The 22,800-nt window shown below is 35.6% G+C and overlaps 4 protein-coding genes and 1 long non-coding RNA gene across 7 annotated transcripts; 2 read left to right on the top strand and 3 right to left on the bottom strand.

Annotated features, from left to right (window-relative positions):
• Positions 1-6,859: 6,859 nt before the first annotated feature.
• LOC110422497 (RPM1 interacting protein 13) lies at positions 6,860-8,152 on the top strand. The gene is made up of 3 exons (XM_021436445.1): positions 6,860-7,271; positions 7,482-7,568; positions 7,665-8,152. Exons 1-3 carry the CDS (start codon positions 6,957-6,959, stop codon positions 7,794-7,796), a joined length of 534 nt encoding a protein of 177 aa, XP_021292120.1. The 5' UTR covers positions 6,860-6,956; the 3' UTR covers positions 7,797-8,152.
• Positions 8,153-8,779: 627 nt separating this feature from the next.
• LOC110414113 (nascent polypeptide-associated complex subunit alpha-like protein 4) lies at positions 8,780-10,776 on the top strand. Of its 2 annotated transcripts, none has more exons than XM_021425179.2 (4): positions 8,780-8,976; positions 9,053-9,164; positions 9,942-10,060; positions 10,141-10,776. In XM_021425179.2, the coding sequence occupies exons 1-4, from the start codon at positions 8,893-8,895 to the stop codon at positions 10,489-10,491; spliced, it is 666 nt and encodes a 221-aa protein (XP_021280854.2). In that variant the 5' UTR covers positions 8,780-8,892; the 3' UTR covers positions 10,492-10,776. The 2 variants fall into 2 exon arrangements, with proteins under 2 accessions (XP_021280854.2, XP_021280862.2); XM_021425187.2 differs by having other exon boundaries at positions 8,781-8,976; positions 9,065-9,164.
• A 348-nt stretch (positions 10,777-11,124) lies between these two features.
• On the bottom strand, positions 11,125-12,177 carry LOC110423499 (uncharacterized). Its single transcript, XR_002445825.1, has 2 exons — positions 11,493-12,177; positions 11,125-11,388 (listed from the first exon to the last, which is right to left on the bottom strand). It is a non-coding gene; the product is annotated as an uncharacterized LOC110423499 (long non-coding RNA).
• A 301-nt stretch (positions 12,178-12,478) lies between these two features.
• On the bottom strand, positions 12,479-14,134 carry LOC110417487 (peroxidase 5-like). Its single transcript, XM_021429847.2, has 4 exons — positions 13,852-14,134; positions 13,459-13,650; positions 13,179-13,344; positions 12,479-13,097 (listed from the first exon to the last, which is right to left on the bottom strand). The coding sequence occupies exons 1-4, from the start codon at positions 14,071-14,073 to the stop codon at positions 12,685-12,687; spliced, it is 993 nt and encodes a 330-aa protein (XP_021285522.1). The 5' UTR covers positions 14,074-14,134; the 3' UTR covers positions 12,479-12,684.
• A 1,082-nt stretch (positions 14,135-15,216) lies between these two features.
• LOC110410085 (uncharacterized) lies at positions 15,217-20,365 on the bottom strand. 2 transcript variants are annotated; one of them, XM_021419705.2, is made up of 6 exons: positions 20,191-20,365; positions 19,523-19,998; positions 17,007-18,595; positions 16,616-16,777; positions 16,287-16,464; positions 15,217-16,156 (listed from the first exon to the last, which is right to left on the bottom strand). In XM_021419705.2, exons 2-6 carry the CDS (start codon positions 19,989-19,991, stop codon positions 15,396-15,398), a joined length of 3,159 nt encoding a protein of 1,052 aa, XP_021275380.1. In that variant the 5' UTR covers positions 19,992-19,998; positions 20,191-20,365; the 3' UTR covers positions 15,217-15,395. The 2 variants fall into 2 exon arrangements, with proteins under 2 accessions (XP_021275380.1, XP_021275439.1); XM_021419764.2 differs by lacking the exons at positions 19,523-19,998; positions 20,191-20,365 and adding an exon at positions 19,287-19,332.
• Between the last annotated feature and the right edge of the window lie 2,435 nt (positions 20,366-22,800).

The raw sequence follows: 22,800 nt of genomic DNA, 5'->3' as shown, positions 1-22,800 counted from the left end.
AAACAATGCAAATGCTTTCAAAGTTAACCAACTAAATATTTTTTATGTATTAACAATGTTGATGTTGTAATTGGATACAAAACGTTTTAACTATTGATCTTAGTCACGTCGAGTCAGATAACCGCTCGCTGAAGAATACGAAGCCAACAAGATATAGAGAGACGACAAAGAGCTGATAGGAAAAGAGTTGGTGAGTGGGGCCAAAGCATCTGATAGTGAATCAATTTTATTTACTTAAAACGCTTGGCAACAACTTAATTGACTTGCATCTAATTAGGACCCATAATATTCAATTATCCGGTAGAAGCCGTGATGACTGATTCTACTTAATTTTGATTTCTGTACATTCACAGCTCACTGTCTTTTTCTCTAAGGGAACAAAAATGAAACTGATGCATTAATGAAAGTCGCCCTATTTTTTGATTTTCTATAAAGTTAAAAGGTTTTTTTAAAAAATTAATTAAGGTATATTTTAAGTGTTAGTGGATGAAACGAAAATACGAGGACGATACAGAACATTTTCATTCATTATTGAGATCTAGCTCGTTTTAGATGCAATTAAGAAATGAATAATATATATATATTATGATTAAAAATGGTGATTTAATTTGAAGGGTTGTCGATAGGACCGGAGTGTTGACATCTCACCATCAAATTATTAAAACGAGAAAAATGGCCTAACATCTCACCTACTACCGCAAGATGAAAAGTTCTGCAGCAATTGGTGACCAGAAACTGCGAACCAACTTGATATGACCCAGCTCTTTATTCTGGAATCTAGTTACTATCTGTCTGCTCGTCTATTGTCAATCTCACAAGTAATGCATCATACCTATATAAATATAGCTACGTTGTGGTCCAAACGTTACTGACTTCACCTACTCTCCCAACAACCCTGCATTCTCTCCCTCTATCACGTCTGAACTTTCGAGGGGTAAAATTTATAATAGGTACTTATATCATCTTGGCAAAATCATGTCTGTCACTGTGAACAACAGCGACCTTTCAACCTATTTTCCTCATAAATTATATATACAAACCTGCCCCGTGACCTAACCATTCCTTAATAATGTTACTATTTATTTAATTGGTTGTGATTTAGAAGTTCTAATTTAATAAGATTGGAGAAGGATATAATGCGGTGGACCAATATAACGTGGCGCCAAATACAACATTCCCTGCATTCACGCGTTAATCAATGGTTAATTCTATCATGAAGCCTCGGGGTGTCCGGGGGGGTTCTCACTTTTGTCATTTTTCAAGTATTAATTAATCAACTGAGGGTGGTTATGTAATGTATATCGATTGCTGCTACTTTGCCAATGAGACGAATTGCTTTCTGCCTCAATATTCTATTGGCAATTGCTTACTGTTTGCCCTTTTGTAATTCATGCAAAAAAGATTTGTACCTGCTTACGTTGATTTAACGTTCAGGATAATTTAACCGGTTATTTGCTTAAATAAATTGGTACGCTGAAGTCTAAAAGGTATGAATAAAAAATGTCTTTTGTTGTACTAGAATCAACGTGTCTTTTGCTGTATGCATGATTTGATGTTTACCATTCACGCTAACCAAATCCACTTTGCTAGACATAATCAAAGATATTTCAGCGTCGAAGTAATACGCACATCTACCCACATGAATTCAATTGCCGTGACATAATTTTCAAATAAAATTTTAAATTATTTAAAAATTTTAAATAAGTTTTTTTTTTTACGTTTAATCAAATTCTTATATATTTTTTAGATCAAATAAGTTCTTATGATTAATAATAGATTAATTATTATAAATTAAAATACCACTTATCATTTTATATTCGCATGACATTGATATGACATTAATATAAAAAGTGAAAAACATCATATAATTATATTATCATACTAAATTAATATATTACGTCACTATCAATTATGATATATTAGCATGTTACATTAACATTACATAATATTATTGCTTGCTTATTTATCAAGATAAATTACTTTAAGATTTTTATCAATTTTAGCAAAACATCATGCAAGTGCACATGATTAACAAGTAATATAGTAGTAACATTACATAATATTATTGCTTGCTAATTTATCAAGATAAATTACTTTAAGATTTTTATCAATTTTAGCAAAACATCATGCAAGTGCACATAATTAACAAGTAATATAATAGTAAGTGAGTTATCGTTTTCACATGAAGTTAGTCTACTATTTATTACTAATTATTAAAATTATAGCAAGCTAAGTTTGATCCAAATAACAAAAAAAAAAACAAGTTGATGAAATAAAATTTAATCTAAAACTTCAAATTAATCTAAGAATTGTAAATTAAAAGTTGAATGAGAAACCAATGTAATTAAAGCGTACAATTATAGCTTCAACTATTGCATTGTTGGGATTCTTACTTTTTATTAGAATTAATGTTAGTTTAGGTTCCTTGAACATGTGTACTACTCCATTAAGTCATCACACAATTGCCTAGTTTCATTAATTATCTATATACCTATAAAAAATTAACCAAAGCTAAGTTCACTAAGTTTATGACTTATATTGACTATATATGATTAATAGGTATATTTTTATCTCATTAATTAATCATCCACTTAGTTTCTTTACAATGAATGAATATACACTACTCAAATTTAGAGCCTTTTGGACTATCTTTATCAAGCATCACCAAAAACTCATACTCAATTTGGTGGTGATCAAGCAACAAATAAGGTAAAATTCACAAATTAAATAAACATTGATATTCTCATAAAAGTAAGTAAAAATCAATCTAAAATATCCAAACTATACAATAGCATTTATCATAATCTTAGATTGAAAGTTCTACCTTAACATGTTCAAGAGACAAATACACATCTTAGCAAAATAAAATATTCTTTTACAAAAAGAGTTAGAGAGAGAAAATCAATCTAGTGTGAGAAACTCTTTCCTACAGCTTTTTAATGATTCTCAACTATTGTTTCCCTCTTTTTTGCCCTTTTTGGTTTCAGCCTCCTTTTGCCCAAAATGGTTTTGAATCCCCTTGGTTTTTCAGCTCAAAAACCTGTACAAAATATTCATTAAATGATGTGTTCTCGCTGCAACAAAAATAGATTCTGACAGCAACCAAAATCTTTCTGACTTGAAGCCTAAGTTTGCCTTGTTTCTCATTGTAGTCAACATGTATTCTTGCTACAGTGAGAAACTCTTTGACTTGGGAGCTTTTTTTCTGCCTTTTCTCACCACAGCCAACATGCAATTTCGCTACGACGAGAAAGTCTTTGACTTGCTATGTGTAGTCTACTGCAGTCTTCACTTTTCAATTGTATTTTTAGCCCTGATTCCTTTTAATTTGGATGAAATGCTAATCATCAAAGTTATAACTTTCTTTTGGCTATCCATCAGTCAAGGAATCACCTTGATTAGATTTTTATAGCTCAAGTTACGCTCCAAACATTACAACATGTTTAGAGATCTTTTAAAGTCAATTTACACCCTTAATTGTTGTTTTCAGTTTCGAGTCCTTACATATCCTTTAATACTAAAAGATTAAATAGTTAAAGGCTGAAGTAAGAGATTTTAAACAAAAATTGACTAAAATTACATAAATAAAAATTTATCACCACATAAATTAAATTATTATTAAAAAACATAAAAACTACCTGAGAATTATTTAAAACTAAAACACTTAGCTCAATTCAAGTTTCAAAGATGTATAAGATAACTCTATACACTAGAGTTATCAAATATAAAATGAAAATAACATTTTGACTAAAATAATAATTAATTATAAGAATTTATTTGATTAAAAATAAACATACAAAAACTTATTTGATTCAAAATAAAAATATAAAAATTTAATTAAACGTAATAAAAATAAAAACATTTATTTAAAATTTTTAAAATAATTTAAAAACTTTTTTGGACATTATGTCATCTACCTTCTATCCATTAATAAAAAAAAAAAAACCTTTCCTCCAATCATGTGGAGGGAAAATAAATTTTGATGGGGGTAATTTAGTAATTTCGCAATGTGCTATTTTTGCGACTATGAATACGATGACATCATGTTGACATGAGCATCACGGCTATCTTCTGTGAAAATCAGCACTCTTTAGGTGTGATACTGTACAGTTGAAAGTGAAAGCTAATGCTTCTCACCAAAGCATTGAACATCAACTATTTGTAGTGGACCAACGACGTCCAATTATATTGCAAAACCATTATCTGGACACGCAATGAGTAAACGGAGAGTAAACCAATTATATTGCAAAACGCTTTTCAGGACACGCAACGAATAAACGGAGTGCAACTTCTTTCCTCGTCTTTCTGATTAAGAAGCCCTCATGGCCGGCACCAGGAAAATGGTGGTGACCTGAGCTGTTTGTTTCGTTTATGTATTCTGACTTGCTCAAAATTTTAACACGATCCCGTTTTTAACACACAACCGGAAATAGTCGCCATCCACCAAATCCCGTTCAGCAATACAACTAGGACAATTATGGATATTGTAATCTTTAAATTAGCACAATAAGGGAAATAGGAGCTCATTTGTGTTGGTTTTATTCATTGTTTTCTTTTAATGGAGTAAGAGATGTAAGCTAGATTAAGTTTGTCTAAAATTCATTTCTGGTTTTCGAGTTTGGTGACCTTATTTTATTCATTTCAAGTTTATACGCTACTATTTTTTATTAGTGATTAACCAATCCAATATGTTCTTCTTCTTTTTTTTAAGAACAAAGTCTTCTTTGGTTATGTCGTAGAAAGAATGAGTCTTGTTTGACAGCAAAAGTTTTTTTAATTACATATATTAATAATCAAAATGAGAGTGACAAATTTAAACAACAATCTACATTTGGGAAGTAAAATGTAGCTATCATAAGTTATTACTTCATTCATCAATCACTTTTCGGTTACGAATATTGCCACAATGAATGCTTAAATGGTTCATTTCCGATTTCGCTAATTTTAGAAGCATTATGAGCAAGAGTTTCTTAATCATTCGGGCTTAGAAGTGAATGATTTTCATTTTCTCCGGAGTCAATCCAATTACGCGTTTGGTCTTTGTTCTGGAGAAGATAACCCCCAGATGGGCTTTGGCGTACCACATCGTTGCTTGATCTGATATATGAAAGCCCAATCAATTTTGTCCAGTTTTGAGTGTTGAGTTTCCTTCCCTTTAACCAGGCTTTGGGTGGCAAATGAATTGTAGTAGCCTACGCCGTAAACGGCAATTTATGTTGTTTGATTGCTCTTTTGGTATGATATTTAAAAAAAAATTTAAATTATTGATAAAAATTTTATATTATAATATATTTAATATGTTATAATAGATGATGATGTGATATAATAATATATAATATTTTTAATCTTTATATCAACACTATATAACGATATTTTCAAAAATAACTTTCAAAATAATTTTAACTATTTTTAATCAAATTGGATAAAATTATCTTTAATAAAATTATATGCTATGTACAGAAATATGCTACACCCCATAGTTAGGTTGTTACATGTTATATTAAAAAAAAATACTGTCATTAACAAAAACATGTTACATTCTATGGTTAGGTTGTTACACATCATATTGAAAAAAAAAGTATTATTTTTACACGTTATGCATAAAAACGTGTTACACATCATAATTAAAAAAAAATATTATACTCCATGTTGAAAAAGAAATATTATTAGTATATATCACGTTGAGAAAATATTATTACACGTCATATTTAAAAATATTTTGCTACAGTTTAATGCTTAAAATGTTATTGTTATTCACGAACTAAAATTTCAAATCCTCTCAACTCTCATTATTTCTTTTTGTTTTTTTTTTATAATTTGACACTAATTAAAGTATTTGTAACATATTTTCATAAATCAAATACAATTTTTTAAATCTAAAATACCTATTTTAACTAAAAATCAAATTTTTTTTTTGAAAACCTAAGTTTATAAATTTTAAATTCTTGAGTTTATTAGTGTTTAGATCCCAAATTGATACAATTAAAAACTATTTTAAACATCTATGATCATTTTTACAGTTTTAATTTTATCCAAAATACCTAAAAATTAAAATTTTCAAATAATCACCTATTCAAGCACATCAAAACCATCATTTAGTATCTTGAAATCATAGAAAAGAGAAATTTAAAAACGTGGAGAGAGAAATTGAGAGCTTAGCATAGTAGACGAATACTTAAGATAGAAATCGATAAAATTAGAAACAGTGAGATGGTGAGTGAGAGAAATCGGAAACTCAAATTAAAAAAAATTATGATAAATTATTTAATTTATTTAAAATAATTTTAAAGATACTTTTGTCAAATCATAACTAAATATGGTTAAAATAATTAAATTTATTTTGTTGATTATTTTTAAAATATCTTTATCAAAAAAAGTTATTTTTTATAATTTCCTCTTAACTTATTGAAGGATAACTTTTAATGCACTAGATTTTTTTTTAAAAAAATTAAATTTGATAAGTTACTTCAATATTTCAAACTTTATATTAAGACATAAATATTTTGAATTATGATATTGAATGAAATGGATAAAATTTAAATTCAGAGCTATTTGTGTAAAGAAAAAAACTCTAATTCATTGAATATATACAATGTTAGTTTAAAGCCTTTTTTTTGGTCAATTGAAGCCGCCCTATTACTGGGTATAATCTTTCTCGGAGTACAGTTAGAGCTTAAAATATGTAATTCTTAAAATCTACAAGTTTAAGAATTAACCAAATTTTCTTAGATTAAAAACGTTAGTGCCATTTAAAACTTTTTAACGAATTTTGTGCCTAGAAAAAGATAACTATATGTTTCATGAAACATAGAAAGATGGTCACAATTAGAGCCTCCAAACGTCGGCGTTTCTCTTTTACGAGGTTATATTTGGGGAAAGCCAACGGTTGCTTTTTCAAATTGGGATGTTCAGGATTTTAAGCTCCGGTACAGTGTGGTTACGATCCGCCTAGGTTAATGGCAAGGAGACGAAAACCAAACAGAAGGAAACCAATGGGGGAAAAGGAGGTGATAGAGATATCACCTTCATCGGCAGTTAAAGGTAAGTGGTTCAAAAACCTGAAACGTAAACAGGAGAAGGAAGAGGAGGATGGAAGTCCCCTGAGACCCATATTTTGTTTGAAGAAGAACATGGACATGAAGCGCATTGAGGAGATGGAGGATTGCTTTATTCTTGATTTCAACCCCTTCGATTCAATTGATATTGCCATGCTCTCCGCCACCAACGACGGCGATGATGTTGATCTCTCTGTCGTGGTTGAGAAGGGCCAGGTTTTTCTTTATTTCTTTTGTTACATGTTCTTCTTTAAATTCCCTTTCTGGCGAACATGGTTAGCTTAGTTGCTGAGGAAATTTACATTTATTAGAGTAAAACAGGGAGTTAAAAGTCGTTCAATTCGGTTCCGGTTGTTATTGCTATTTTACGATCCAAAACCCTAACGGCAAGGCTTATCTTTTGTCTTTCTTCTTGTATCTGTTTAGTTGGCTTGTAGAGATTATCCCCATTCAAGGCATCTGTGTCTGCAATTTCCTTTTGATACTACACCTCACGAGCGACATTGTCACCTGGTAAAAACACTCTTAAAAACGACTCTTTTTCACTTTAATTTTGCACTAACTTGAGCATAGACATTGAAGAATTCTGATTTGGTTTATTCAATGCAGTGTTACTGCTATGTGTGTGACTCAGCAGCTCCGTGTGGGAATTGGATGACACATTGTCATGCTTCAGAGCATGTTGATGATTGGAAGTTTCAAAGAAAATCGAGACTGAACGTTCGGCCTCCTAAATTATGAAGATGCTCTCCATTCTATGTCTGGGTTCCTGCAACAGACCGCACTCATGCTCAGGGTTTGGTTTTTGTCCACACTAGAAATAGGCTTCTGGTATGCCATGTCAACGTCTAAACAGAGATGGGTACTATTTTAGGTGGTTGAACACGTTATATTTTGTAAAGGATGGACAAAATTTTGTACAGTACTTGAAATACAAGTACTCATTTAGAGTGAAGGAATTTCATTGTTAAATTGTGGTTGAAGAATTCGGCCACAAAGCTCTATTATTTCTTTAACATTAAGCTTGGGAGCTGTTCTCTCTGTTTGGGTTTATTTACTGCCATATGCATTTGAAACCAGGGAAATGTTGAAAGAATTAAGTAGATTGTAAGTTGTTGACTTAAAGTCCTTCTCACATCTTTCACTCAAGAGGTCTGGTTGCTTCTACAGAAAGTTCTTTCCTCTGAGATCCGTCCAAGGTTCAACCAGGAGTTATTCTTGAATGCTTGATAGACAGTTGACAAACGCAAGACTTGATGTTTTCTCGTGGGAGAAATCTCTGCTCTTATTGTTGAATCCTTCCAATGTCCTCGTGATGTAGCAGTCCTTTACTAACTTTGAAAATGGTTGCTCCTTTCCTTACAAGAGGGAATTTAGTTCAGTCCTCATTCCTCTCTATCTCAAATGACTAAAGAGGTATGCATAATGATGGACTGACTAATCATGGTTGAACTTGAATAATGCATTTGCTAGTACTATTACTATAAATGCTATTATTATGCAATTTGATCCACCCTGTTATACCCTCTTGCCATTGGCAAGCTTACATTTACTAGCGTCCAATTCTACCAGAAAAACTTATTCGGGCAAGGGTGGGCTGGGAAATTTAATTTTCGGGTCTGGCCTAGGACGTCATATGCCGAGAACGAGCAGTAGGGGTCCTCAAAACGGGCCTAAAGGGCAGCCCAATAAAGGAGAAACCCTTATCACCAGAAACGAAACCTCACCGAAGGTTAAAGCCGCTGGTGTGTCTGTAGAACTTCCCATTCTCTCAGATTATTATCCTTACGATTTTCATTTCCCTCATTCGGCTAAAACCTATCTGACGAAAAGAAGCATGTCGCCAGCTCCTGTGGTTGAAGCCGCCCAGCCTGAGACTGAGCAGGTTCCTTCTACTGAGGAACCCCAGAAGCTGCCCCAGGTTTATCCATCATTTCACTTATTTTATCCTTTCATTTCCCTTTTTTTTTTTATGTTTTAAAAAACTATTAATACAGTATCATCTGCAGAGCGAGGAGGAGGCTGTGGTTGAGGACGTCAAGGAAGATGATGAGGATGATGATGAGGATGAGGATGACGAGGACGATGACAAGGAGGATGGTGCTCAAGGTTTCTTTCATTTTTACTTTCCCTCTAAGTTCATACTTTATTCATTTCGTTTTTTTGCTTCTTTTCTTTGCTTGGATTGTCTTGCAGATTTCGATACATTTGTTTTATTAGGGTTTTTTTTTCTCAAAACTTTGTTTGGCTTCAAATCTTTAATTTCATTTCGGCATTAACACTGCTTTAGTCATCTGAGTGGTACTTTTTTAGGGAACATTCTGCTCTATCATTTTTTGGAATTTGGGCTCTGTATATGCTTAGAATTTGTGCTTGGGTGTCTGCTTATTTTCTAGTATGAGATGAACTTATTGAAAATTGTCTGACCGCATCTGAAATCGCACGGTTGAAAGTCTGTGCAATTGCATTTTCTGGAGTTCTTTCGTAATCTTGGAAACTGAAAATTTTTTTTATTTGTTGATTTCTGCTTATGGTTTTCCTACCACGACATCCTCTAGAATTGGATTTGGATTTCATTCTAGGACTAACTGCATAGCTTGGTATTCAGTCTTCAGAGTTAGAAGAAAGCTTCTGGTTCATGTGATTTTGTTAGCTTTGAGTAGCTGAAATCCCTTGTTGGCTTGCAATTATGCACTCACTATTTTGTGGATATCTGATCTGGTAGCTGCTATTCATGCCAACATTCCTTGTGTATTGTTTGGCTATAATGCCATATGTATATGGTGCTATTTCTGACCTTCTTTTTAACTAAATTGTCTTATCAAAAGTCAATTCTGTGGATATTTTTATACAGTCCTTATTTGTTGCTTGGAATATCGGTTGCAGGTGCTAATGGAGGTTCAAAGCAAAGCAGAAGTGAGAAGAAGAGTCGGAAGGCAATGTTAAAGCTGGGCATGAAACCCGTTACTGGTGTCAGTAGGGTCACCATAAAGAGAACCAAGAATGTACGAATTCTCTGATTTTCTTTTCAAGTAATTGAGCTACCTGATGAATGGTAATATAACCTAGTTTCTCTTGGATTCAGATACTCTTTTTCATCTCAAAACCTGATGTCTTCAAGAGCCCAAATTCTGAGACTTATGTCATTTTTGGTGAGGCTAAGATAGAGGATTTGAGCTCTCAGCTACAGACACAAGCTGCCCAGCAGTTCAGGATGCCAGACATGGGATCTGTGATGGCAAAATCTGACACCTCCACCGCCGCTGCTGGAGCACCAGCTGACGAGGAAGGGGAAGAAATTGATGAGACTGGGGTAGAGCCTAGGGACATTGACTTGGTCATGACACAGGCTGGGGTATCGAGGAGCAAGGCTGTCAAGGCACTCAAGACTCACAATGGGGACATTGTTAGTGCTATTATGGAGCTTACTACTTAGTTGGTCTCTGTTGTCTTACTTGCGCTCTCAAATTCTGTCAACAAGTACTTGGTACTAGAGTCAACATTTTAGTTGTTGTAGTCGATCTAGCTTACCATCTACCGGGTGGCTAGGTTATCCTTTCACTTTTATCAAATTTTAGACAATTTTCTCACAACTCATGATCAGCGTTTCTGTGACTGATTGCTTCCCCTTTTCTGTAAGGAGTTTTTGCAACTTGATTAAACCGCCTTTTTGCAGTTGAGAACTATGAAGCAACTGAATCAGAATATGATTTGATATTGAGTATCTGGGTCAATGCTTGTGCTCCAAGCTTGTGGAAAATGGGAATTGATTATTTCTTCCTAGTGTATCCCGATGTGGGCAAAAGGGATGTAAAAATGAAAGGAAATTAAAATGTCAAATCTGTTTCCCGAGAATTTCATTGTCCTATTTTAGGTATCTCATTTCTTTTATTGGTGACCTAAATTTCCTTGAAGAGACATCAGCGGAGGGCATCGCTGATGAGCTTTTTCATTAAGAAACTTTGTGATTAGTTCAGTTATGACTTATTAGCTTCCGTAGAGAATCACCATTAAAACCGAACAAACAAATAAAAGATGTTTACGACTCATTATACCAACAGAAATAAGGTGCAAAAAAATACAGCTAGTGAACTTTAACCTTCGCAGCACCCCAACATTTGAGTCGGTGATTGTTACATGATAGTTTGCATCCTGTTGGTAATTAAATTTTACATTCTACCCCATGAGAAAACAGAACAATTTATGGATGCTATAACCACCTCACATACGTCAAAAGAAAATAAAGAAACACCAATAAATAAGACTGTCCGAAACAATTCGTTAGCCATTCATCAATGCAACCAGGGTACATGATTCCTTTTGCTTTCTTACCCTGTTTTTGTTACAACGAAAAAGAAGCATAGGGAAGAAAATTGAACTTCTTGAACCAAATTTAATGAAGATAATAAATGAGAATAATAAAAAGAGAAGCAGTACCAGTTAGCGGCGAAATCGAAGCCAGCGTAACCAAGCGGAAGGCAGAGAGGCGGGTAGAAGGTGCCCTTGCTGCGATGGACGAGTTTCCCGACGGTTGAATTGACATCTAAGAATGGGAGGTGGCGACGGCGGCACCACTGTTGGATGTCAATGTCGGGCCGGCAGAACGGACCCAATACACATGAGATCCAGGACTTGCAGACCGAAGAGGCGGTTGCCACTCCTTACTCAGCTGGGATTCTGATATGTATGAGAGCTAATATTTCAAGGTTGAGGCCTTCCCATTTCCCCCCATTCTTCCTTGGCGTTGCACATCATGAATCGGACAAGTACTCAACTTTTCCATTTGAAGCGTGGATTGAAGGCACGCGCGTATCTTTCTATTTTTGTTTTGTTCTAGGAAGGGTTTAGGATATCAGCTTAAATCAACCCATGATTCATTGAAACCCAGATGCATTGGCTTGCTTGTTGCTAATCCGAGAATTAAGATATGAGAATTAAGATTTGGTAAAAAAAAACAAAAGGTTCATTTTTTTTATAATTGGGGAAGAGGGGAAAGATTCATATTTTATTTAATAAAAAATTTTTGAATTTTTTTTATTAAAAATAAACATGTCTTTTTCGGTCTTACTCATGCAAAGTTAGTACTAGTATTTAAAAAGGTTTTTTCGACTGAGCCGCAGTGCGAAATCCAAAATTAGGGCGTTGGTTTTCCCTTGTATTAGCTGATAACATGGCTGCATTGGGCTGGATATTGTGGCTGCTTGTTTTTGTTAGTTTTGGGTTTGTTTGTACCCGTGGTTTTGAGGGACTGAACTCTTTTTGTTTCTGATGCATTAGCTTAGGGGCTTCATGGGCTTAGTTGTTATGTCTGTGCTGCCAATTACATTTTGAGCAGCCGGCTCTCTTTTGTGTACTGGGTTACGTCTTTAAGAAAGTTAGCCTTTTTATCTCAAGACGCGTCTTTTTCTAATTCGGATCAAGACTTATTATGACATTCTAGCTTTCGATTCAATAGTATTATCACTTTTCAAAAAAAAAAAAAAAAAACTGTCATTTCCATCCGGAAAGTTTTCACAAACAAACGATTTTCTAGTGCAAACAGACTACCTAATAAAGGAAAACTATGTCACATCCAGCATTATGCTTGTAGTTTACGTTTTTAACTCCATCACACTTTCGATTCCCATCTCTAGCCGTTGATCACCCTACAGTTGGCTCGAATCTCTCCCTCGGTTCCTGTCAAGACCTCCAGCTGGCCCATCTTCACCATTGCCGCTGCGAATTTGGCCCTCCACTGCATAGGATTCCTTGCATTTTGAGTCACTTGGTTTGCTGTAGCTGGGTTTGTCAGCAGAGTCTGGTCTGACGTGAACAAGCCCCTGTTTGCCAGGATATCAGCGTAGTAACCTGCATCGGTGATGCTTGGACTAGACGGGTTCATTGGCACCACCAGATTAGTATCCGTGCTACCCTGTGGGCATTGCTGCTTCAACATAGCTGCATACCTAGGATCTAAACTCGGGTCCTGTATAGCGGTCCCGCTGAAATTGTATAATCTGTTACTGAATGAACTGCAGTGTGATCGCCCAATGGTGTGTCCTCCTGTTGACCATAGAATTATTTGATCCATAAGTTTCTCAATATAGCATCAATATGCTTTAATTGTTGATATATGTAAATTACCAGAGAGTGTAACCATTTCCTCTTGGGTGAAGCCTTTATTTGCAAACATCTGTGTCAGTTGGTTGACATTGAATGTTGGGGGAGGTAGGTTTCCTATTATCTCTGAGGCAAGTGAAGTTCTGCCATCTCTTCTTCCAGCAGGGACATCGTAGCCAAGTCCTCCAGTCTGCACGAAATTTTACAAGAAAAAAGTGTCACAAATTTTAGCAACGTTGCTTATTTAATTCCAACTTTCCTAGCTAGATATGTATCAACTTAAAGTAAAATTATGCGTGCATACTATCTCTATGCTGTCCCTTGCTGCAAATGCAACAATATCAGCGCAGGAAACCACTCCTTTACAAACAGCTTCCAGTCTAGCCTTTGCATTGTCTATGACTTCATATCCTCGTAAACTAGGGTTATTGGCAAAGGAGTCTTTCTCTGCTGTGCTGGAGGGAGTGGAATCGAGTAGCACTGATCCGTCACAGCCCTATGATACAGATAAAAAGTGAATTAGTCTATTGTACAGAAAGAATTATAAGAGCTATACTCTCTTGGTATGTAGCTATATATGTCCACTGTCCCAGGCTGATATTTGCTATTGAGGGACGTATTTGCAGAAAGGAAGCTCTGAATATAGTTCAAGTTAGTTAGGCCAGAAGCTAAAAAACAAGTGACTTGTTCAACTTACCCTAACAAAGCAATCATGAAAATGCATTCTCATGAGACCAGCCGCCACTCCTTTTTCCTTAATAAACGCTTTCCTCACCTCTTCTTTGACAATGAATTCTACCGAGCTGCATGTATCTCTATAAAATCCTATTTGAAGTCGAGAATGAACACTCTGACAAAACAAAACCACAGCCAAAATCGTAAAGTCTCGAGTAAGCTTCCTTGGACTCATCTTAACCATCTCTAACAGATCTTTTAGGCTTCAATGCTTATACACCCAACATCGTCACACAGCTACTTATAGTTGAAGACTAATGAATTTATAATTCTCACGGTTGAAAAACGTTTTAATTAGTTGATTATCTTGAGTGATAAAGTAGTGGCATGTGAAGAGGCAATGCTCTGGCATGTCATTGTCACTTCGACGGGACGAACATCATTGACATCCGCACTTCGGAGAAATTAGAGAGAAACGACAACTGGAGTGGGTTATTTGATGATAACAGGACATATTTTGATTGTATTATAATGAAGCCAATTAGCAGTTTTCACGCAAGAAATGGATTAAATTCGGAGTTAAATATCAATACTTTAACTTGAATACGATAAAATTTAATGAGTTCTTACTATATTTTATTTATATATGTATGTGCATACGTAATGATTTATTATTTGATAAGATTACTCTTTTATTAGGATATATTGAGTTTACAGATTTATTTTAATATTTATAAGTTTAGTGTAAAAAGCCTCTAAATAAACTGGAGTTTAAATATAGCAACTCTAGGAAAGAAAGAATCTAATTTCCAAAATAAAATTTGTGAGTTTCTTTTCATTCTTCCAATTAGTTGCTCATTGATCGAATGATGGATGCAGCAATATGAGATTTTCCGGAACTACGTATCTAGTTCTATATGACAAATTCGAAACCGTTATGGTATGCTGCAATATTGAAACTGTTTTCCAATCTGAGAAGAGGGGAAGCTGTGAAACAACGGATGTGCAACTGCAGTTGTATTAAAATATAGAGAACCCAATCTTTATTTTTCCTTTTCCTGCTCTTCACATGTTCTGCTCCGGAAAGCTTCATCATTCTTCAAACAAATTTTAAAAACAGCTAGCGTGTTATAACAAATTTGCTTATGTATCGTATTATTTAACAGAATGATGCCATGGAATCAGCCCTGATTCTCACTGCACCATGCATCCGCAGAAGCTGATATCTAAGTGTGCAGTAGCATCCTGTAATTTTCTGCGTTACCTTATATAGACCAATACCAAGACGAACAGCCGGACACCACTTAAAACAAGAATACATTTCCTCGCTGGCAGACAAGACACCAAGTAGAATTTAAAAGCTTCAACGAAAAGGTTACCCAAATCAAACAAGAAAAGAAAGAAGCATAAAGGTTTATTCGAAATAAGTTTTTACCAGCTTTTTACAAGGTTGGAGAGCAGTCAAGTTCTAAGCAACTCAGTTGGTGTTCCACACACTTTATACAAATGTTTACCGGGAAACAAGATATCATTTACCATAGGGTACAGCCTGGAACAAATTTAGGTTCAACTGTTCTGTCCTGAAAGCTCCTCCTTCAATACGTGCTCCCAGTCTGAAGAACAGCTGTCATACCAGCCTGCAGAGAGTTGATTTCCAAGCCTGGCGCTCTTGGGAGACTGTATTGTGCAATCATGCTTGACACATGGATGAAAATCCTTCACAACTAACTGTTCTCCAGCATAGTCAACCACTTGGTTCTGTGAGACAGATTCCAGATTAAAACCCGAAATTTGATCATCTGCTGTGTCTTCATCAATGGGTATTTGCATTTTCTTTCCTGCAAATCCAAGATCAACAACCTCTGGCAGTGGTTTCTGTTCCATCTCATTGGAATCCAAATCAACAATGCCTCGGCTTTTCAGGATATGTAACCTAGCCATGATGGAGGCTTCAACATCATCTGTATGGCAGGCTGTGCCTGGTGCAGGGGAGTCTTGGGTTCGCAGACTTGAGGTTGAGCTATCCTTTACTTCAGTTGCCAGTTTGTCAATCGCATCCGTATCTAAAGAAAGCTTTGAGCTCGAGAGTTCATCTGCATCTCTAGTATGAACAGAATTTGAATTGTTAAGCCGGTGTTTTGATACATGAAATCTGGCTGTGACATCATCAGCATGGTTGCTGGAGCTTGCTATAGGAAAATTTTGGTTAGAAACATCTGGGGTTGGTGCACTCTCTGCTATTGCTGTTAATTTCTTATTGGTGTTTAGATCAGCAGATAATTTAGACCTTGAGATTTTGTCCTCATCTGGTGTGTCTTCTGACAAATCTGAATCAAGACAACAGGTTAAACAAAAATCAGAGAGCCAAATGAAAGAGTCAAGGATTGTTAGCAGATAATTCTAAAAAATTTGTTCTGAAAATGACATGATCCAAGGAGTTTACAGAAACGTTTTAACCTTTTTCTGTGTCCAATTTGCATTTTTCTATTTCAATCTTCATGTTATTGTAGCGAGCCATGTAATTGATGGAGCATAAAGCAGCTTCTGCCTCAAGCCATAGATTCTTATACAAGAGAACTTGTGGGTGTGCCTCTTCCTTCTCATGAAAATTCTCAATAAGAACCTTCTTTATAACCTGCAAATTGTGAACCAAAGAAATACAGTATATGTTTGCTTTCAATTTTCATGTCCTTTTCCTCCCTACTATAGAAAGAAAATGAGGAAATATATTCTATCACAGTAAAGAGCAAAGAATCAAAAAATCAAAAAATCAAAAAATCATATACCTGGGTCATCTTATCATTTTTCACTTTTATGTCTGGACCACTCCTCACAGAAACAAAATCAGAACATTTCTCATCTTTCTTACCAAAATGCTTCCTCTTCGCTTGCGCATGCTGACTTAGAACATCAATAGCTGCCACCTGGGGGCTTCCCATGCTTGTTCCCTGAGAAAAAAGGATTCAGCTCAGTCATTACCCAGAAAAGAATTTCCAGGAAAGAGTTATGTAGGAATAAACATAATAGCAAAGAGACACAATTTAGCATTTCACAATTCCTAGAGATAATTACACAATAATTAAATAAGACAAATAAAATAAAAACAGGGAACCATAGCTTATGTAGCTCACTCAATAATGACTCTTGTCCAATTTTTTTTGACATGGGGAACCATACCTTATGTAGCTCACTCAATAATGTCTCTTGTCCGATATTTTTTGACATGCATGTATCGAGATTGTTGATTACTTTTTCAAGGGACTTGACATCTTGTTCCCTTAATTCACATGCCTCATTGGAGAAGTGATATAGAAGCAATTCTGACAGGTTATGCATTGTATCTACCAGAACACTGATGCTGCTATTTGAAATGGGTTCTTTGCCTAAGAATTTAGTATGCTTTGTAGAAACATCTTCTACAGAGGATGGTGCACACGATAAATGCTTTACACCATGGCATGACATATGAGATGAACCACAGCCCATGACATCATTTATCTTCATCTCAAGATCAGCAACGCCAGTCTCAGATCTGCACAAATTTTTAGAAGCTAATCTACCTTCCGGAAGACATTGTTGACCAGTGTAAGATGCCTTCTCAACCTCATCCACTGACTTGTCAAATAAGACATAATCTTTCTTCCATTCACTTGCATTATCAGAGAATTTGATCTCACAGGCAGAACTTGCTTTATTTTTATGGGATCCTGCTTTCCTAGCTTCATCAGGTTCACGTTCTTTAAAAGACGGGATGGAGACTGGCGGCAATTTCAGAGAAGACATTGAACCATTTTCCACATTCCCATTTTCATCAGACATCAAAATTTCACCTGCTTTTCCTGAAGGATGTTTAACTATGTTAGCAGTATTCGAAGAAATAAATTTAAGCACTGGACCATTTGAACCATCGCATGCTTCAAGTTTCTTTACAAGCTGCACAGCAACAGCCTCAGAAGAACCAAATGGGGAATTATTAGAAGCTGGAGCTCCTTTCCAGCAAGGTGAGTCAACAGGAGGGTTGTAATGATCTAAACTCTCTAAAGAATTCTCCACAGCCATGACTGCTTCATTATTCTCAAGTGCCAAACTGAAATTATCTGGACTAATTCGAGACAAATTAACTCCAGATTTTGCTCCGAAGAAATTATCAGAGGCATCCTTAGAGGCCATATTTCTTGTTGAAAGCTTTTCAGTGCTTGTTAACGATTCCCCAGACATATAACAAGTTCCATCAACGAGAAAGCTGAGTTGACTTGCGTCAAACTCATTTTTGCTACCAAAGTTAAACAAAAAACGAGGCTCCTTCACAGTAGAATGATTATTGCCAACCAAATTTGTATCAGTTGCATTAATGCCAGTATTAACATTTTTAAATGAAACAGAATTTGATGCTGAAGAGCTGGTACCAACAGCTGGTGGTCTAATAACAACCCCAGGCGAAGACTTCACGGAAGGTATACTATCACTTAAAGTAGTACCGTGCTGTCTCAATGGTTTCTCATATGGAGTGCTGATTTGCACATGATTGTTCTTGCAATTTACCAGATTTAACGGAGGTGCCTGCAAGTTGGCTTCAGAAATTGCTGAACTGGACCCGATAACTGATGTCTTCAAGTAATCCACAGGCATGAATGATGGATTTTGCCCCAGGACAGGGTTATAATCTAGCTTTTCAATATTAGCAGGCCCAGCTTGATCTTCCCTAAGTGAATAAATATTATATGAAGTTTCTTCGCATGTCTTTAGGCTTTTGGAGGGATGAGCTCCTGCAATCAGAGACAAAATAGAAATGGTCTATGTAAAATCCCACCCAATGTTTCTTTATCATCATTCTCTAGTAAACCCCCCTTCCCACATGCTGCTCTTCCCAATAACTGAATTTGACAATCCAAAAGTAGGTAGCATTAGAAAGTGAGGTGGTGACAAGAAAGGGTGAAGATGCATTTTCCGAAAGTCTTCGTGATCATAGCAAAATGGTAACAGGAATCAAATTTGCAACCCTGCATAGTGGTTAGAATCATTTTTTTGGCCTAATAGTGCAGGAGGAGAGAGTAAAGACATCAAAAGATTTTGTAGGTATGAGTCCAGGTATTGGGGGAAAAAATGAATGAGTCAGCCATTGAGCTTTCGAGTGCATGTAAAGACCATTATTAATAAAAATAATGAACAAGAGGGAGAAAAGGGAAGTAAATGTCGTCAGAGAATATATGAATAAAAGGAAAATTGACCAGTCATGCCAACCCAGAGAACCCTAAATCAATCAGCTTAATAAATTTGAGTGTTAACAATAAGAAGGGATAATTCCAGTGTCTCACTTAGACTCTGGTCTAGGCGTGCTTACAAGAACTTTCAAAGAAACTCTGCAGTAACTCAAGAAAACTTGTGGCAGACAAGAAATGATCAGTCATCAAGAGCTTAAAATATCACCAAGAAAGGGGGGGAGGGGGTGGGGAATACCTGAATTGAAATAATTTACCATGTACACAAAGTGCATTTGATCATTGAAATTCTGCACATGGAATAGACAAGACAAAAAGGAAAGTAATGCAAATGCAAGTACCATGTATATATCAAAGACAAATACAATGGGAAGAAAAGTAAAACATAAGAAAGCATAGAAAGAAACAAATTTTTGAAACAAGTTTACCTAAAAATAGCATTAATATATGGTCCAAAGAAAAGGGAAAACTCACCAAGGTTGATATGATCCATGTAAATGGAGGAAGGAGCTACAGACGTCTCCTTCGAATAAAAACTCCCACCAAGCTGAGCCGGCTTCCCTTTCTCCCAATCCCACAAGCCACCGGCCCATTGAGCCGTATGGTCCAGGCCAGGCAAGCTCTGCTCATTGAAAGTTGGCACATGAAGGGGTGGTGAGACATAGGAAGGATAATAGGTTTTGGGTTCAAAAAGATCCGAATTTTGGTTATAGGAAGGAGTGGGAGTCGGGTCTAAATCCAGCTGAGGCAGTTGAGCCGGTTGGGGTGAATTAAAAGTGTAAGGATTAGAATCAAGCCAATTCAAGGGTTCACCCAAATCAACAAGTGGGGTAGCTGCAGGTTTGGGGATGGATCGGTCGACGGTGAAAGGTGGTGCTAAAGCTGATAAATTTGAAGATCCTCCTCCATGAGCGTTCCCAACATAAGACCCAAATCCCATCATCGTATATCTGTCTCAAAAACTCAAAATTTAGTCCATCTAAACAAAAACCCACAAAACAAAAGTTCCGACTTTTGCAAGAAAAAAGACAACAGCTATTTCAGTTTTCCAGACAGAAAATTTTGGCATCAAACTCTGTATGGATGAGAAAAAGTAAATGGAGTCAATAAATCATCGTTATCATCGGTTTCATTGATCATACCAACGGAGACGAGAAGGACCCAATTCTTAGAAGTGAGAATTAATTGGCCTCATCATCAGCACCGCCACATTTGAGTTTGGAGAGTTGAGAATCAGGTGTTGCACGAGTCTTTTCTTGGTTGGGACTATTGGCCACTTACCCAACTTTACGTTATTTCCCCAAAAGTCCCTTGCGTTCTCCAAATTGGCCTTAAATCCTTTCCTATATTTTCTTGTTTTTCTTAGTATGTAATGAATCATCATTTACTTTATGATCTACTCAGACACGTACGCACGAGTGAAAACTTCAAAAAAGATTCCAACTCTTAGATGGGAATTAGTATAAATTTATTAATAAAGTTTGTATTTGTCTATTTAATAATACTAATCAATTCGTAGAATTGGATACCAACAATTGAGAGGTTCATTTGGAGTGAATTCACTTCTTTTAATTGTCTAATGATCTAATATTGAAGACACAAACTAAGTAGAGAAATCCTTGTTTAGTACCATTTCTTAAACAAAGATAATTTAATTTATTAAAACAACTGAAAATTTAATTATTGCCAATCACACACAAATATTTGGTACAAATTTGAAATTAATCCAGTTAATACCCATTAACATCTCGAAGCTTTAGGTTTGTAATCAATGTCAAAACGTTAAAGGTTATATGTAATAGTTAGGTGAACTAATAATGGCATTGCAGACTAAGTAAGAGTTTATGGTTTACAAATCGGAAGGTAAATATGAAACGTCTTTAGAACTACAAGACATGATCGAATGAAAATGTAGTCGTTCGGGATAATCATGAATGACGAATTTAATAATATATATTATATGTCTTATGGTTTTCATTTTTCAAGGTCTATATATGTGTATTTATGTTACGTACCTTGGCATAGACTAAATGCGCCATTATACATATCGAAGGTTACCAAGCTCGTCAAGGAAGAAAAGTAAAACAAATGTGATGGGCGCTGTCGAGTTGAAGGCGCTTTGGATATTCTTTTCAAATTAAGAAAGGGCTAAGTCCGCCTTCAATGTCAATGCTATTTTGATGATGATCTTAAAGATTACCATTATAATTATCTGGAATCACTTCAAAAACACTCTTATACTTAAAACGTTTCGACTCACTTTACTTACAGTGAATCATTACCTTATCCAACCACTCCAATTTGATTCGTTGTATTGCTATTGGCATAAACAACTCAAAACTCCCAACATTTTAGGCTTGAAGGACTACTTTGACAAATCATCCAACAAGAGATTAGATAGTAACATATCTCAACTTCTGGTATTCTTATCACGATCATATTCCGAATCACTATCATGCATTGCCTACTAATCAACTCTGTCATCAGATATCATCATCCACGTCGTGCTGATAAAACCAGTTCTGAGCAACAAGTAATACCAGTTGTGAGAAAGGGTTTTGATCAACCCTAAGTAATTAAAGGATCTTTTTTTGTTTTTTATCTTATAGGGAATGCAGCTCTCTTTTACTGTGTTGATACAACCATTGGAGTAGTGTCCAGCCTCCTATATCAGGCAGAGCTAGCTAGAGCGCGCTTCCTACGCCTTATCCTCATCTAGAATTGGGCAAAAGGTCAAAAAGTCAATGATGAAGCATAGAATTCAAAACAAGCAATTCTCCTTATCATTGCTAGCTGTTTCTGTTGTTCATCAAAGTAAATGCGAAAGCTGGGATGGAGCCGGAGGAGATGTGGGACTATTGCATTTCTAATTTAATTTGAACTATAGATTTGACATTATCCCCTCTCGTGACTCAAAACGCCAAAAATCAATAATGAGTGAGAAGAATTTTTGGATAAACCGAATCCTAACAAGGGAAGACTGAAGAGAGCCCCCCACTCGGCGCCTCGAAGAAAAAAGTTATATTCGCCTTTTCAAGTGAGGTAAAAAATTGTGGGTAAAACCCTAAACCCCATAGTCCGGCTAACATTCACAAAAACAAGCAATCTATAAAAATAAATCTGCATTGGTTCATCCTTTCGATCAGATCAAAACAATTTTCTGCTCATAATAGCTTATGCTTTGAAGATATATATATCTTATCCTTACAGCGATTACCAGCTGAGCGGACACAATCATTTTTCTTTTTTGCCAAAAAGAGCAAATAATATGAAAGCTTGTTCAAGTTAAAAGTACATGTAGTAGGGACGTGAATGCATAGAAAATAATTTAGAATTCAGGCCACACCAATGCATTAATCTCGCATGAAAAAAGGAGTTTCCTCGAAATTACATAAATCGCAGTGCATTAGAAACGAATGATGATGAATCACAAACGAACTCCGACAAATGTACACAGAAGAGTGCTGATGATGACGACGATTAAAAAAAATGACTAAAAATAAAGAAATAATAAGAACCCAATAGAATATACTAAAAGTAGACGAGGAAAGAAGAGTCCTGATTCAGGGTGGCAGCAGCAGGAGAAGAAGAAGAAGAGGTAAGCCGACGAAAATGAAGCGTTGGCCTCGGTGCTAGCAGCCTCTCCGTCACCCTTGCCAGCGCCACCGTGCATTCTCCTAACAGCTCCGCCATAGTCGATACTTTAATCATCTTCCTTGATCTTATATTTTTTTTTTGGCCTTTTGGATATG

The sequence above is a fragment of the Theobroma umbraticum genome, unplaced genomic scaffold (genome assembly GCF_002168275.2).
Source record: "Theobroma umbraticum cultivar Fairchild unplaced genomic scaffold, ASM216827v3 scaffold_30.0, whole genome shotgun sequence".
Taxonomy (NCBI): Eukaryota; Viridiplantae; Streptophyta; class Magnoliopsida; order Malvales; family Malvaceae; genus Theobroma; species Theobroma umbraticum.
The sequence above is the reverse complement of the archived record's forward strand: the minus strand, read 5'-3'. Positions and strand labels throughout refer to the sequence as shown.